The sequence below is a fragment of the Symphodus melops genome (assembly GCF_947650265.1).
Source record: "Symphodus melops genome assembly, chromosome: 10".
In the NCBI taxonomy this organism is placed as follows: domain Eukaryota; kingdom Metazoa; phylum Chordata; class Actinopteri; order Labriformes; family Labridae; genus Symphodus; species Symphodus melops.
Window position 1 is genome coordinate 22,820,771 of NC_136700.1, and position 15,935 is coordinate 22,836,705.

General features: G+C 40.2%; 1 protein-coding gene across 2 annotated transcripts in view; it reads left to right on the forward strand.

Annotated features, from left to right (window-relative positions):
- brip1 (BRCA1 interacting helicase 1) overlaps positions 1-15,935 on the forward strand; it is a 70,492-nt gene that overhangs the window by 28,054 nt on the left and 26,503 nt on the right. For both annotated transcript variants that reach the window (XM_079353932.1, XM_079353933.1), the window contains 9 exons: positions 2,902-3,014; positions 3,092-3,174; positions 3,290-3,592; positions 6,337-7,020; positions 11,306-11,785; positions 12,166-12,248; positions 12,433-12,511; positions 12,606-12,812; positions 13,964-14,106. In XM_079353932.1, coding sequence (XP_079210058.1) covers positions 2,902-3,014; positions 3,092-3,174; positions 3,290-3,592; positions 6,337-7,020; positions 11,306-11,785; positions 12,166-12,248; positions 12,433-12,511; positions 12,606-12,812; positions 13,964-14,106 — 2,175 coding nt within the window. The remainder of the gene's footprint in view (positions 1-2,901; positions 3,015-3,091; positions 3,175-3,289; positions 3,593-6,336; positions 7,021-11,305; positions 11,786-12,165; positions 12,249-12,432; positions 12,512-12,605; positions 12,813-13,963; positions 14,107-15,935) is intronic.

The window sequence follows — 15,935 nt, forward strand, 5'->3', positions numbered from 1 at the left end:
GCTCAAGACCAAATTGTTGCAACCTGCTCCTTTTGCCAGCTCTTTGGGACGACGCTGTAACCAAAGAGCACGGTTAAAACAATCAATCGTAATGGACAAAGACCAAGTTACTCAATAAAACTATAAGTGTGAAATAACAAAAAACAAACAAATGCATAACTAAACGGCAACACTACATGTAGAACGTTTCGCTGCTTACAGGAAAACGTTTCTGCACCTCAATCTGGGAATAGTGCGTCTTATTTATATATGGTCTTATTTGACTCCAAGAAACAAGTGGTCAAATATAAAACGGAGCCTGTTCAATGTTATTTAAGTTAACTAAAAACTCAACTCACTCTGGTCAAAACATGAATGCGGCCTCAGTGACATCACACATTTGATTCTGAGGAGACATTTTAAAGCCCAACAATGGCGGCGTATTTAAAATGCTGACTCTAACTTAGGTTCAGTGTAGAGAAAAAAATGGAGCTGAAGCCTCCGAGCAAAAAGCAGCAAGAAGCTCTCCTGTTACTCAAATCAACCATGCAACCAATAATGCACATGTATGTATACCTCTTAACCTTGATATCATCAAAACAGAGGATTTAAAAATCACAGTTTTCTAATAAAGAAATAAGCTATTGACACCAAAACGCTTTAGTACCAGACTGTGGACATTTTGATCTTGGTCCTACTGCGGATTCTTTGGTTTTTGCAGCACGTCTTAAGTGGACACTGAGACCCATGTTTCATACTCATCTCTGTTCTTTACACATTTAGAAGTTTTACTTCTAAACTCACTAAGCCTCAACCTTTAAATGCAACTTTAAACAGGAAGTTAAGTTTTCCCCTTTTATCAACTTGACCAGAGTGCAAATATCATGATGAAAGAATACGTTGGGTTCAGTCAGAAGCTTCAGTGATAGTTGATCCTTGTGCACGTTGGAGAGCAGTGTGATAGTCTGATGCCTTTGTGAGTGAGTGTGTGTGTGTGTGTGTGTGTGTGCAGCAAACACACGCACATATGGACACTGTTTTCAAGACAAGCCACTCAACTGTCAGCTCGGCCTTATGTGGCAGATGAGGCGCTCAGCAATCTCAGTGACAGGCACAAGATGTCCCGGACTGCCAGGGGCGTGCACACTGACACCGACGGATGCACACACACACACCCCGCGTAATATTTAGCTCAAACAGATGCGCTCAGCTGCGAATCATGCCCACTGGTCAAATATATGTTTTTAGGGATGAACAGGTAGCTGTAGAGGACAAGGCCAAAGCAAGCGAGTGATCTCTTGACATTTTAACTAATCCCTTCAAGCTTGTGGTTTCTTGCACATTTGCGAGACTTGCTAGCAGCCAGAATTGGCTTTTTCACATATGCAACCTGTCATGTTGGATTGAACGATGACATGGTACAGAGCGGGGATGTGATGGCTCGAACGCTGAAGTGGACTGTGATTGGATTTAAATGACACCACCGGCTCAGGGCTACTGGCCTTTCTGCTCGAGCTGTGGCTTCAGAAGTAGATTCTTTAACTGCTCTGGTGTCTCATACGTTGGCAAACATCTCACCATAAAGCCAGCAGCGTTAACAAGACTTCTTGTGATAATGCATGAGCTGCCTCCCAATGACATCCTGCATTAGTGTATTTGCACATATAAATCCTGTGATCGAAATATCTCTTGAAATAGAGACGTTTCTGAATATTTATAAGATTTCCAGGTGTTTGTCAGTGGTTTGCATGCTTCTTAGGTAAGGTGTTATTAGTCATAGTCCAACTTTGGAGCGACATTTACGGTTTCCTGTGACTCGGCTTGTTTGTTTATGCCCTGACAGGCCACAGTGGCATTGCGTGATGCGCGTGAGGGAGCAGGCTGTACCTGCCGCGGCCCCCGTGTTTGGTGGCTCAGGGCGAGCACACGGTACCTGTCAAAAGCAGTTAAAGCCCTGTTCAGCAGGCTGCCTTGCATGGCATCCCGTCAGACGCCAGCTGAACTTTTCACTTGTCAATTCTGAAAGGTTAGCGCTAAAATCAGCAGCGACAGATGCAAATGGATGGATGCTTTCCTGGCATTTTTGTGCAGGGATGCTTCATGTCACCTAGACCACCTTGTCTGCCCCCTCCTTCCTCAACCACTCTGTCATTGCCTCTGTTTAGCCCCTCTGTTCCCCTTTCAGAACAAATCTGTCTGCAGGGGCTGCGAGACCTGACCCTTTCAGGTCCTTGGTAAAATTTGTTTGTGGTTTACTTTGTCCTAGAGCTGTCCTCCTCTTAATTCTCTTCTTTTAATCCTTGATAAAAAAAAAACCAACTACTTTGATGTCCTTTTTAAAAGTTGACTTTCAAAATCACAAAGTTAATTTAAATCCTGAAATGATTTCCAACCTGCTCTTCTCACCCACCTGTCAGTCTGGTAAAGAACCAGACAAGCACACTATTTTTATTAGGTCAGGTTAGTATGAAAAACACAATGCCCACACATGAGGCGACCATTCACATGGCCATTTTTACCTTTGTGTTTTTGTTTTATGTTTTTTACGTTGTGTTTTATATTCTTATCTTATTACATTGAAGTTTCTTTGCCCATCATTTTACACCAAAACACAAAGTCAAACTCCAAATGTGTAAATGAACTCAATAAAAAACAATTGTGATTCTAATATGCTTAAACAGGCAACTCTCAGGTTCCCACCTGGAATTTCTGACATTTGTGATCAAATGGAAAGCTTGATTGCCTTTGCTCCTCTGATTTCACATTTATATCAGCAGAAACTCAAAAAAATGGGGCTTGGAGACCAGCAGTAATTTGCCTCATTTATGCTTCTTAGATCATTTAAAAATGAATTTCAGCATCAATTACTTTTCTATTGAAACCATCTTTTTAACACTGGCATGGTATCTGATTTCATTTCAGGTGGAACTGAAGATGAAGTACAACGACCAGCACTGCAAGTCCAGAGGTCTCCTTCCAGGCAACCGCTGGTACGAGATCCAGGCCTACAGAGCTCTAAACCAGGCCCTCGGGAGGTAAATCGGTCCTCTGCACTCAGTGTTTGCTTTGTTCTTTATCTTTTATACTTCAACCTTCAACATTCTTTTTGCAGATGCATCCGCCACAAGAACGACTGGGGAGCCCTGATTCTAGTGGATGACCGGTACAGGAATAATCCCAATAAGTACATCACAGGTACTCAATGATGCACAGGATCTCAGCTTGAACACTAGATGGCAATAGTTATCCACTGTAAAGCAGTTGGTAGCGGGCCTCTCTGTTTAATGTGTGTGCGTCTGTGTGATCTCAGGTCTGTCTAAATGGGTCCGCCAGCTGGTCCAGCATCACGACACCTTCAACAACGCCATGCAGTCTCTGGTGGCGTTCTCTCAGGTGCAGCAGAAGATAGAGGCCGCCCCTGCGGAGAGTCCGACCCAGAGCTCTTCATCTCCAAACGGTCACTCGAATTTACCTGCAGAGGGACAGAGTCTAACCAAAACCTCAGAGCCTCAGACACAACGCTCATGTGTGAATTCACCTGAAGCCCCGAGCCCCTCGGCCTTCAGCTTTTTCTCTCACACACAGTTGAAAGCTGAAAAAATCGGAAAAAAAGGTGAGCAAAATGAAAATTTGGGTTTTAAAATCATCACATCTGTAAGATCAAATCAATTCATAATTTAAGCCTTTGGTTCTAGAAACTTTTTTTTCTACCCTCCTTATTCAATCCTCACTATTGAGTTGATGATGAGAGGTTTCAATCTTCAGATCTCTTACAACTGTGTTCATATGCCCAAAATGATTGACATCGACCAATATTTAACTTACTGTCAGCGTCATCAAACTGACTTAAAAACACTCATCTCCCCAAAACTGCAACATAATTTAACATAGCAAATCTTAGCGGTTACGCTGCACCTCCCTGGTACTGAGGCAATAATCGGCCTCCAGTCCAAACGTGGCCCTCTGCTGCATGGCGTCCTCCGCTCTCTCCTCACATTTCCTGTCCAAAAACAATAACTTATCCTCTGTTACTGCTGATCCAGCTGCTACTAAGACTGGACTCTGCAGCTATACATATAACATATCGTCATAGGACTGTAAAATATATACAACTAAACATTGACATTTAGCACTGAATCATGTCCAACACCTGAAGTCTGCTTCGATGAATGGGTCTGTATTTTGATTACTGTGTATTAGAGCAGTAGACTCGGCCTGTTTATTCATAGAGCCTTCATACAAAGAGCTTTATTCAGTTAGAAAACAGTACAGTAAGAACACCATTCAGCACATTATAATACAATATAAGCCAAAATACTCTTGATTGTCCCACTTTTAAATTGTTCAATGCAAACAACACTTGATTAGAAAGGCCTTTTAAAATGAACTCCTTTTGTTGCGTGAGCCTTAAATCCCTTCCCCTTCTTCTTATTGAGCATCAAACTCTTTACACTTTATATTTTATGGGGCTTTGAAGCCCTTTATATTACAGATTAAGAAGTGACCAGGATATTTGTTGGATTTATTTTTTTTAAAGGCCTTTTGATGCCTTAACTGAACCAAACTTTGTTTTGTTTAGTGAAAATGTCAAAGTTTGGTTTCAGAGCCACCTGGTTAGGTTTGGAAATAGATCATGACTGAGCCAAAATATTATAGTATATAAACAGTGACCTTTGGTTTCACGTGGGGCAAGAAGATCTCTCTTGCTAAAACCCTAAGGGACGTCTTCTCCTGCAATCCAGACAGTCGGGGAGCGCGCTGAAGCGTGCCCGGGTTTGATAGCCAGAGGGTGAATAACATGTTTTTTATGGAGTCAGAAACTTCAAACTAGAATTGACAAAAACATCCAAACCCAAACAAATATATAAAACGATGCTTCGCTCTGCTTTCGAACTATTTAACTATTTATTTCTCAGGGGGGACGTTAAGACTTAAATCTGTGAGTTCTATTTAAATTAAATTGATCATTTGGATGTGACAATGAAGGAATTTTGTTTTTTTAATAGTTGATGACTCTTTCCTTGTAGTTTTTTTAAGGTTTAAAATTCCTCTGCTTCTTCCTCTCTCTGGCCTGTATTTCATTTTATTGTCTTTAATAATCTCCCCGTTTAAACAGCTGTGTTTTTAAAAGGCAGCGATCTAAAAGGTGCATGTCATTTATTTTTTTCCTTGCTTAAGAATGTGTGTGCATGACATCAGCCGGAGAAAACATGTTGAGGTGACTCGATTGCACATCGTAGTGGCGAGCAGCCATTGTCTTTGGGGTCACCAAAAGGCTGAGCAGTTAAATTTGATTTGGTGTGGAGGGGTGGTGCAGAGCAGAGCCCTCGTAGTTGAGGGTGGGGGGTGGATGTTGGGGGTGGGGGCTATGGGATCAGTTGAGTGGCTTGCCTCATTACTGTAAGGTCTTTTGCGTGCCTGAGTGGCGCTGGAGCGAGCTGATGAGCAGATGTTGGACTGTTGCTTTTAATTAAATCCACTTGACCTTTGTTTGGGTTATATTGAGCGTAAGCCCACGTTTATATATTATTTTATAAAACTGCCTCGGCAGCTATGCTACTCTGCATACCAGTCTCACTTTATGATGGGCTTAGTTTTGAGTCTTCAAGCTTCTGGAAACAAATCCACAAGGCTTGGCTCAGTTCCAGATTTTTCAACTTGGATATAAACCGAGTCCGAGGATATCCATACCTGTTTCTATACCACAGAAAACAAGCCAAAGTCACCCAATGATGATAATTTCATGGTTTTAATTACCAAAAACAACACACTGCACACTGTCAACATGTTCAAACATTTCTGTGACCAGATGCTTTGGAGCTTTTTTTTAAATGCTTATTATCCATAAACTGTGATTGTATTGTTGTTGTATTAGGTTATATCTGGACTCTTTGGCCTTTATCAGATAGGACAGCTTAAGAGAGACAGGAAATGTTAAATAGAGGTAGAGGATGACATGCAGCAAAAGGCAGAGGTTGGATTTGAACCCATGGCTGCTGTACATGGCGTGCGACATTACCACTCCGCTTTCAACGCTCTCTTATTCTATTGTTTTGACAAATGGTGTCAAAAAGTTTTCTGAAATAAACAAAATAAATGGAAAGCCCACGTTTGAGCAAAATTACCAAGTTTTTTTTTGTTTTTTTACAAGGTTTTCAACCACTAGAAATATTTATTTTCACACAGATTTTTGTGAATGTTTTTGATATACATCTGTACTTTGATATCATAAATGCATGTGTACTAATTAAAGTAATATTTCCAGAGCCTTTAAGGTGTTATTTCTTAATTTATCATCTGCAACATGCTTGGAGACGATTAGTTAATGTCCTCTGTATATTTCTTTTCTTGTTGTAGAGTGTTTGAAGACGATAAGCAGCCCCCCAGCAGAGAACAGATCACATCAGAAAAGCAAAGCCCTGCCTCTGTACAGCATCTTCACCTCCAGCCCCATCAGCACCCGCTTCAAGAAGCCAATCTTTAAAGAAAAAACAGCTCATACCTCTAACCAACACCTGGAGTCAGCAAATCATTCTGAGGACAAAGAGAAAGAGCAGATCACTGAGGCGGCTTGTCTTAAACAAGAGACACCAGACTCTTCCAGTGAAATCAAAGTGAAGCCAATCAATCTGTCCGAAGAGTCCCGTCCCAGCTGTGAACGTGAGCCACCCTCAGATGAAGATGAAGAGGACCAGACCATCTTCTTTACTCCAGAACTTTTCGAGGGTGACGAGAATGAAGGCAGCCCACAAAAAGAGGCAAAGAGTCCTCGAGAGACGGAGAGCCCTGTCCTGCTGTCAGAGGAACTTAGTGCCTCCAAGCAGGCCAAAGAGGAGCGTGGGCAGGCGTCTGTTTGGAATGAGCGGAGTGATAGTTCAGTCAGTAAGGAGGACACAGAGCTGTCACAGGGGCAGACAGAAGAAATTAATGCAGAGAGGAAATCTGAGGAGGGAAAGCAAGTAGAGAACGAGATCAGGCAGACGGAGAATAAGCTCCGCAGACTCTCCAGGTCCAGACAGAAAGCTCCCTCCACTCCTACAGGTAATTAACCACCTGGGAAAAGGATATCTTGTAAACAAAGGTGAATGTCTGACATGCAATTAAAGCCCAACAACTTGATTAACAAATAAAGTGCTAACATGTTAAATGTATACAATAGTAAGGAGACAGCTTTTCTGTTATTGTCATCATTTCTCAAGAATACAGAAACAGATTGCAGTGCAGGATAATACACTCGTATATTATTTCCTGTCTGCTTGCGGGTTTGCGTCTACATTCACACGTTTTCTCCTATTAAAAGAAAATCCATCCCTGCAAGTGTTTTATATTATTTATTATATAAAAACTTCAGAAATCTGACCCCTGAAAGCACATATACCCAGTCATTCATTTACAGTGAGGCTACAGGCTGGAGTTCTCTCATTTCCAACAGGACTTATTATGCCACGGGGCATGGGAATTGCTTGTACAACACGTTTGTGACAAATCAGTGAACATCTCTAATTTGAATAATAAAAAACGTGTTTTGTTTACAGAGTTGTCAAGTACTGACGCTTTGAAGTCTCATATGAACCCAGGTAAGTGTTTGTTGCAGGTCACAGTGCCTCAAAAGGTAGCCCCTGACGTTCTTCCTCTTTCCTTTGGTTAACGTCGGCACTCTGTTTGGCTGACTGTAGGCCAATGAAACCACTTTAAAGAGAAGGAAAACATCATGGAGTAAGTTTGAGAATTACACACAAACACCAGTCGTCATGGCGGAGGTCCTTCGCCATTTCTGCCTCTGTGATGATACTACATCACCATCAGCTGTTTCTTTGGGTGTCTTATGTTGCCCCTCCCACATTACATTACGTTACATTTCTCATGCTGATGCTGAATGTTACTTTGAGGGTTGTGACTGTATTGATGTTATTATTCAAGACACGCTGGAGCTGCTCGTTCGCATTTCAGACTTAGCCCTGTGTCTACGCAGAAGTCCATGTAGCCAGACGTGCCCCTCCTCAAGCATGTAACTACAAGCTGAAATGACGCAGACAACAAGCCCTGTGATTGGTCTGCTGGGTAGCATCGAATTCCTGCATTTCGGTTTCCCCTCCATGAACCGATTCGGCAGACACATTATTCCCTAAATGTCTTGTCTCCCCTCTTACCTACAATAATTACAGTATAAACAACTTCTACTTAATATTCATCAGCTCCGACTCCAGCATCATACGCTTGGTTTTGGTCCCCGTGGTTTCTTGTACAGAAACAAGCAGCGACTGTGATGGGAACTGGCAATATAACTAGCATAACTAGCTAGGGATCTAAGCAAACACACAGATGCTATCACGAAAGCGCAGGCCACTACTGTAGTCTGTACTGTACTGTACTGTACTGTACTGTACTGGCTTAGCTGTAACAGCAAAGCCAGTACAGTAAAGACCCAACATATACATTAGTCAACTCCAGAGGCTTCAACGGCGTCAGCAGCATTTCCAAAGAAAAATAGTCAAACATGTCTCTGTAATCATGTTTTTTTAGCATCAAAGAGTGTCACAGATCCTTACACGCCAGGCACACACACTCTTCTACGTGCACCCAGGAGATGATGAGGCTCCAGCCATCTAAGACCAGCTGCTTATCCAGAGTGACAGCACATCATATTAAGGCCATTCTCAGTTAAAAACTAACAAAGACGATTGGAGTAGCAGCGCTGATTGAACGTGCGTTTTAACAACTCATTAAAATACAAAGCCATAATATTATTTTGTTTTCAGCAGCTAATCAGTTAATACTGTTTTAATGATGCGTTTGTAGAATAAGGTCGAGGAATGTGGACGCTTTAGACATGCCTCACTCAACCTTTCAATTCCAATTCCAGTTGTTTAATCATGAGCTGCGAACACAAACGGTACGAGTGTGTGAACGTAAATGCACTTCCTAATATCCATATAAAGTCAGTTAGGTCAACATAGATTTAGATTCAGTATTTCATTAATATGTTTTTATTTTGTCTTTTTAGCTGTGGAAGTCAAAATATAAAATCATGACCAGATTTATGTAAAAAGGTTGCAGTGTTTCCTCTAACCTTCCCAAAATGTGGAAACTGATACAACCATTAATATTATTATAATGCTTAATAGAATCAGTAAAATACAGCAGTTTAATTTCAAGTTACTTATTAAATCTGTAGCTGTGGTGAGAGAAAGAGAAAAGAGCCGCTTTAGTCTCTTTAAATTAACTTGTCCACAAAGTTTTTTTCTTTAGACGTCTGATAACTATTCAACGTACATATTCAATTGAACCAGTGAAGAAGTTTGCGTGCTGCTTTTGGTAAAAACAAACGACACGCCGCACCACTTATGGTCATATGACTCTACGGCGACATTTCACACACAAGCTGTCAAAAAGCAAAAAGTAAGCTTGTCTCTGTTCTGTACGATCAAATGGCTGAGACTGAAAGAAAGATGAAGAGAAGTATGGCAACCAACTGGTTTGTTTGTAAAAAGATGAAGAATTGTATTTTTTTAGGAAAGCTCAGGCATTAGAAAGTGGACAGTTTCCACCTAAACTGTGTTTTTATTTTTTTATATTTTTTAGTGTGCGAGCGCGTGCGTAACTATGCCTTAATGTGTTGCTATATTTGTTGCTGTATGAGTTTAACACCATCTAAACATAAAACCATTACTCAGCGTTTATGACCGGATTGTTTCAGTTTAGGTCTAAAAAACCCTCAAAGACTAAGTGTATATCTCTACTTAATATATGTCAAATCATGTTTGATATCAAATAAGCAGAACACCATGTTATCCTAATGCATTAAACTCGTTTTAAAATATTACGACCTGTCACTTTTTGTGCAGTTAACATATTTGTTTCCTTCAAATTAATTTCCTTCCTCTATAATCCACAGATATTTAGACTTTAACCTTTACATCTGTATTTGATTCATGGTTGACGACAACAACAGGGATTATTTTGTGACCTATGAGCAATGCAGTAGTTTGTGTGATCAGCCCTTTAATGGCCACATTTGATTGTTGGAGTCTGAGGAGCTGAGGTCATTTAATCAAGCTGATGCTAAATGCACAATCATCAAACCGGCCGGGCCGAGGGGAGACAGAAAAATGAGATTAAACATGATTACGCTGATGTGATTTGTCTCATTACAGCTCAAACTTCAGCAATGTGTGATTTGCACAGACGAGTAGAGCAGACAAGTGTTCCATTAAAGCCTTTTTTTGCTCATCAGCTGCCTCCCCAGGACCCTTAATCGTGCATGACCACTCGTTAACATCATCAGGACACAGAGTGCGGAGAGGAGAGGCCGGCGAATGTGTGTTAAAAGCACTTAATAGGAAGCCTGCATTACTGAAAGACTCAGTAATGGCTGTGTATGAATGAATGTTTTTTTCCCGTTAGACTAATTTATCCTTTCCGTCCGACCCCGAATTATTAAAGCTTCACTGAGACAACATTTTTTTTAAAGAAATGAACTACCGGTAGACTGGACCACAATCGCAAAGTGGAAATGTGGAAACATGTTTTGCATCGTCATCAATAAAAGTCCCAAAATTAAACTCTGATCTTGCATAGATTTAATTCTGCATATGGATTAGTAAAACAGGCTCAAAATACAGGATGAACTGCAAACTCCTCTTATCTTTACAATGTTTTGACCCTCTCTTGAATCTCAGCTTAGTAACTGGATGGTAAAATTGTTGTATTAGTTAGATGTATTAATTAAGTGATGTCATTTCATCAAATCTAATGGTATTAGCTTGGTTTTAGAAATAAGTCAATCTGTGATTACATTGAAATGGATATAGGTTCATAAATTCTCAATGTTATCAACTGAAAAAAAAAAAGTTATACCTCAGAAATGACATTTAAGAATCTCAAAAGTCAGAATGTGTAAATAAATATACAAATAGAAATCCTTTATTCTCAGTGCACATTTGAACAATGAAGAAATGTGCTGTAAGAGAGTACCATATAAACTGTCTTTAACAACTTATGTGTGCAATGTATAGTGTGCAGTTGTATGGTAATCTAAGACCAGAAATGATCCAATCTTGGGCCTCTGGGACTTCTATTTTTGTTGTCTTGGTTTTGAAATAGGTATCAATATTTTTCGCTTTTTACTTGTATAATATCTGAGTTGGTCTTAAACTCTTGTGTCATTGGTACCTGAATGTGACCTTGATTTAAACAGCCACAGTGGTATTAAAAACGGTATTTTTTTGTTGACACTGCCTGTCTAAATGCATTAACGTTAGACACTTTGATCATACTGTAACAGCATGTGTGTTTTGTTAATAATGCAACTCGGTGTAATTGACAGGCAGAGGCGATGAAGTGAAGAGCGTAGTGAGAGTCAGTCTTCAGCACATTGAGACCAGGAGCAGCCAGAGGGACAAAGAAAAGGCCAAAACAGACCAAGAGTCTAAAGGAACGAGCCAGTGTTTGAAGAGAAGATCATCCAGAGTCAGACCAGTCAGAGTAAACAGGTCTAACACAAAGAATATTTGTTTGACAGAGGATCAGGATGATAGCTGGATTACCTGCAGACACTCAGAACAGATCTTAAAACCAGGTGTGAACAGCAGAGTGACTGAAACAGGAAAGCCCTGTGATTGTGTAAGGGAGCAAAATGCTCTCAAAAATGTGTCCGCCACACCTGTTCACTCTACAAGGATCGAGTTTGACATCATTACCCCCAAACAAGAGGGCACGCAGGGTTTGTATGAACCTGGAGCAGCAGGATGCTGTCCTACCAGTTCCAGTGCAGATGATCAAGGAAGACGGCAAACACAACCCAAAGGTAAGGCCATTTCAAGGCCTGAAGTTTTCAGGAGGCAGAAGCCATGATGTAAAGAGCATGCAGTATAAGTCATAATATCGTTTACATCATATCCAAGATGTTGAACTGTCTGATATAAGGGCAACAACTGACACCAGCGCATCAGAGCAATAAGTAACTGGGCATATTCTTGTGTTTTTTTGCCGAATATTTTCCTGCAGCGTTCATGCATTGCTTAACCCCGACTTCATGCAGACTTACTTGTCCCATAAAAGTCTTGATAAAGTCAGAAAGCACTGTATGATAATCCCATTTCAATGGGATTATTCAGAGAGCTGCTACTTTACACACTGCAAGGATGTTAGATAACCCTTAACTATGTATTTTTTATTCCAACGAAGCCATCCGAGTTCAGCGATCTTGCAGGAAGAAACGTAGGAGATTTAACAACACGTCTCCAAAAAGGAGTGCACGTGGATGTCAGGTAGTTCACTAGTTCACTTTCTCTCTCTCTGCACTCTTCTTGTACAATTAACAAAAAAAAACGTTTCTCTAAATATTGTGAGAGATGTTTCTTTAAGGGATTCCTAAATGTTTGTATTTCAAAGCAGGATTTGGATAAAGCCATGATTATTTAAATGATGAAAAGACCTTTGTTCACCTTTTAGAGAATCAAAGAGCAGAAGCCATGCTCTAAGGGACTGTACTGCTCCACGTGTGAGATGGAATTACTTCCTGTGGTGCACGGTAACTTCTGAGAAACTTCAGCTGACTAATAAGAATCAAAACATGACCTAAAGTGAATGTGTGATTAATGCGTTCATTATCACTGTTTTTTCAGAACCTTTAGGACGTGCTGTTTGTGAATTTAAAACTCTCTCTATTCTGAGTAAAAACACAACCAGTGCTGCAGCATGGAGGTGCCGCTGTGTGTGTGAACCACATCAGCCATCAGCCCAAGACAACTCTCTGCTGCTGGTCCGAAGTCCCGCCTCTCTGAAAGCCCTACGGACTTCTCTGCAGCCCTATTCTGACGACAGTTTAACTGGTGGGTCGGGAACTGGATTGAGAAGGACGAGAAATATTCAACTATTGATTTTATCAAATCATTTTATACATAAGGAGTTACTTAGCGCTACATGTCACACAAAAAAAAAAAAAATCATGGAATTTAATTTAAAACAACCACAGAAGCCAGTGGACTGACGAAACCTAGTATTACAAACAATTAACAGTACAGTAACAAATGAAGAGTCTTATCCAAGAGTAAGTGTGGGAAACGTACAAGCCAAGGTGCAACCTCAAACATGTTTACAGAAATAGGGCTGAATAGTTATTGTCATCACTGAACTGGGTGAATTTTTTTAAAAACTGCTCTGTTTTGATTTTACGGACCATACGTGTTATCCAGTCAGGGATAGCTGACCTGATTGACAGGTGGGCGTGATGTAATGTCTTGTCAGGAAGTTTAAAACGCGCCTCTGCTCCAGCTCTCAGCCGGTCGTTATGTTGACTGAGAGTTAGGCTGTGACAGGATTTCCATCATGGCGTTGGCTGCTGCCAATGAACCTCCGAAGCCCCCTGCAGGAACAGACGGCTGACGTCACTCAGGCTTCGTCCATTTATATTTACAGTCTGTGGTATAAACCATAAATTTCTTCTTCAATCGTCGTGAATTGATCTGTTATACTTTGTATGAATTATTTGATTTGATGATGAGTTTATTTGTGTTTACGCTCTGTACTTTGCATCATTGCAAGAGTAGCTCTTTGATGTGAGGCACTTTGCCTTTAAGGTTCCCATAGTTACGGTTGTGGTTCACTCTGTATGTCATGTTGGGGACATGCATGAAAAAAAAAAAAAAAAAAGAGTTGGAGACACTCAGCAGAAGTTGTCCGGATGCTCTTCTTTACCCACACCCGAGGATACATTTAATTTAGTACATGTATTATTATAGTTCACAGAGAACAAAAACCTCATCCAAGGAGCAGCGTTACAATAATATACAGTAAATACACAGACTTTGTTTGTCTCCTGCTGCACTCCTCAGTTGGTGTTATTGTGTGTACTGAAAAATGATGAGCACTAAAACAATCAACAAGGAAGAAACTGTTCTGGAAAAAGATCAAGTGAAAGGTTCATATGTTTGTGTATGATAAGTTTAATGACGAGCTTTTCCACTTCTTCTCATACGTGCAGCGTATAATGCCATCTGGAACCCCGAGGACGGCTCTGTCACCAGGTTTCTGCAGTGCAAAGGCTGTTTGTCTGAACGCCCGGCTCGGTCTGCAGCTTTCATTGCAGTGGAGCTCCATTGCCCTCGAGACAGCAGCCAAGATCAGGTAAAACTTTCAGAATGAATGACAGGACAGCCTGTGAGGCGGCACACGGTTAATCTCGTAAAATGTTTAAGATCCAATAAAGACTCACAATAAACCGGAGAATGTACGACAAAATAGCAAAACAGTGTGCTGAAAACTTGGATTAATAAAGCAGGTTTTTATTTACCGCTGTCTATAAAATGATCCTGGTGTTGTAGTTCATCTTTAGTTTGGATCTTGCTGCTTAAAATCCTTTTTTTAATCCACTAACGTTTTCAGCACTAAATGCATTAGAGCCTCTAAATAAGACCTTCCTCTTTTTCCTTTTCCTGATGTTAGAGGTGTGTGTGGATATCTTATTTAAAGATTTCTCTTTGGGGAGTTTATCACACCACATCTCTCTCTTTCTCTTTCTCCTGCTTAAGCTAAATGTCCTTGACTGTGTTACAGCTCTGCCAAACATATATATGCACATATATATGAGGAGGATTGTCTCTATTAATGTTTAAAAAAAAAGATGGCTGCACGTGTTGACATAAAAAGACAACACCAGTCTACTTAAAAGTGTGGGCCTTAACTTGGCAAACCTGGGATTTTATTTGGTTTTAAGGTGATACACGATTGGTTTGTTTTTTAACCAACGTTAACAACATTTTTTGGAGTATTTCTTCATCCTTAACATTTGATCCAGGAATGTGTGGTTCAGCAGACATCACCTTAACACCAAGTCCAGCCCCACACCAAGGTTCATAATGATAATGTAGTTGGTACTCTGGTATTTATCCTGTTGTTGTGTTTTCACAGAGGGTTTTTAAAACATCTGATGCACGGCATGCTAAGTTCTAAAAATGTCCATAACAGTACAGAAAAGCCTCCAGGCCATGATTATTCACCATCTATCTCTGTTTTTAATGAGTGTGGATGGTTTTCTCTTATTTTTTTTAACTCTTATTTCTCTAACTTCTCATGCACAAATGCTGTGCCAGGAGGCAGATTTCAATCAATAACCACTCCCACCCCTCCGTAATCCGACTGACAGTCGTCACAGGACAAAGTATCCCAGCTTAAATGTCTCAGCCAGTTTTTGCATTGCCTCATTAATTGTTAACACTGAAACTGTTTTTTTAAATGGTTTAGTTGGCAGGCAGGAGACGCCTCTGTGCACGTGCCTGTGTTTATACACAGGAGCAGTCTTTGTATGAAGCGACAGACAGAAAACCAATCTGTTTTAGTACTCGGGTAGATTAAGTGTTTTTGTTTGTATTCATATATCTGGTTTAGAGTGGTAAATGAGTGTTTTAATAATGCAATATTTCACTAAAGATTTAGTAACATCTTATTATTTATATAGCTTAAACGTGAAACTCTGTTTTTGAATTTTGTTGTTTTTTTATTTTTTTTATCATAAACGATTCACTCAAAAATGTTTTAAGTAAAAAATAATCCACCTCACACGGACGTTTATTATTGACTTTTCAGATATTGAGTTCAACTATCGGCATCCTCACATCAACACAATCAGAATTCTGCATCAATCAAAAGTAGCCTGGCGTGCCCTCTCAATAACTGCAGAGATTATCACTGTGACCTGCCAGATTAAAAAGATTAACCCTGATTGACTTGTAAATTCAGGTTAAACTGTAACTTTCCAAACTCCGTGCTACTTTCAAATCTGAAATCGTCTCAAACAAACATTTTAAACAAGCAAATACAGCACTAGAAAAAAATAGAAACACTTTAAAGAGGTTTTTAATTTTGTTCCAACATCCCTTATCTTTCATGGGTTTGAGGCTGATAGGTGCCAGTACAATTAATGGAAACATATTTTTTAGGTGAGATAAAAGTTGTGT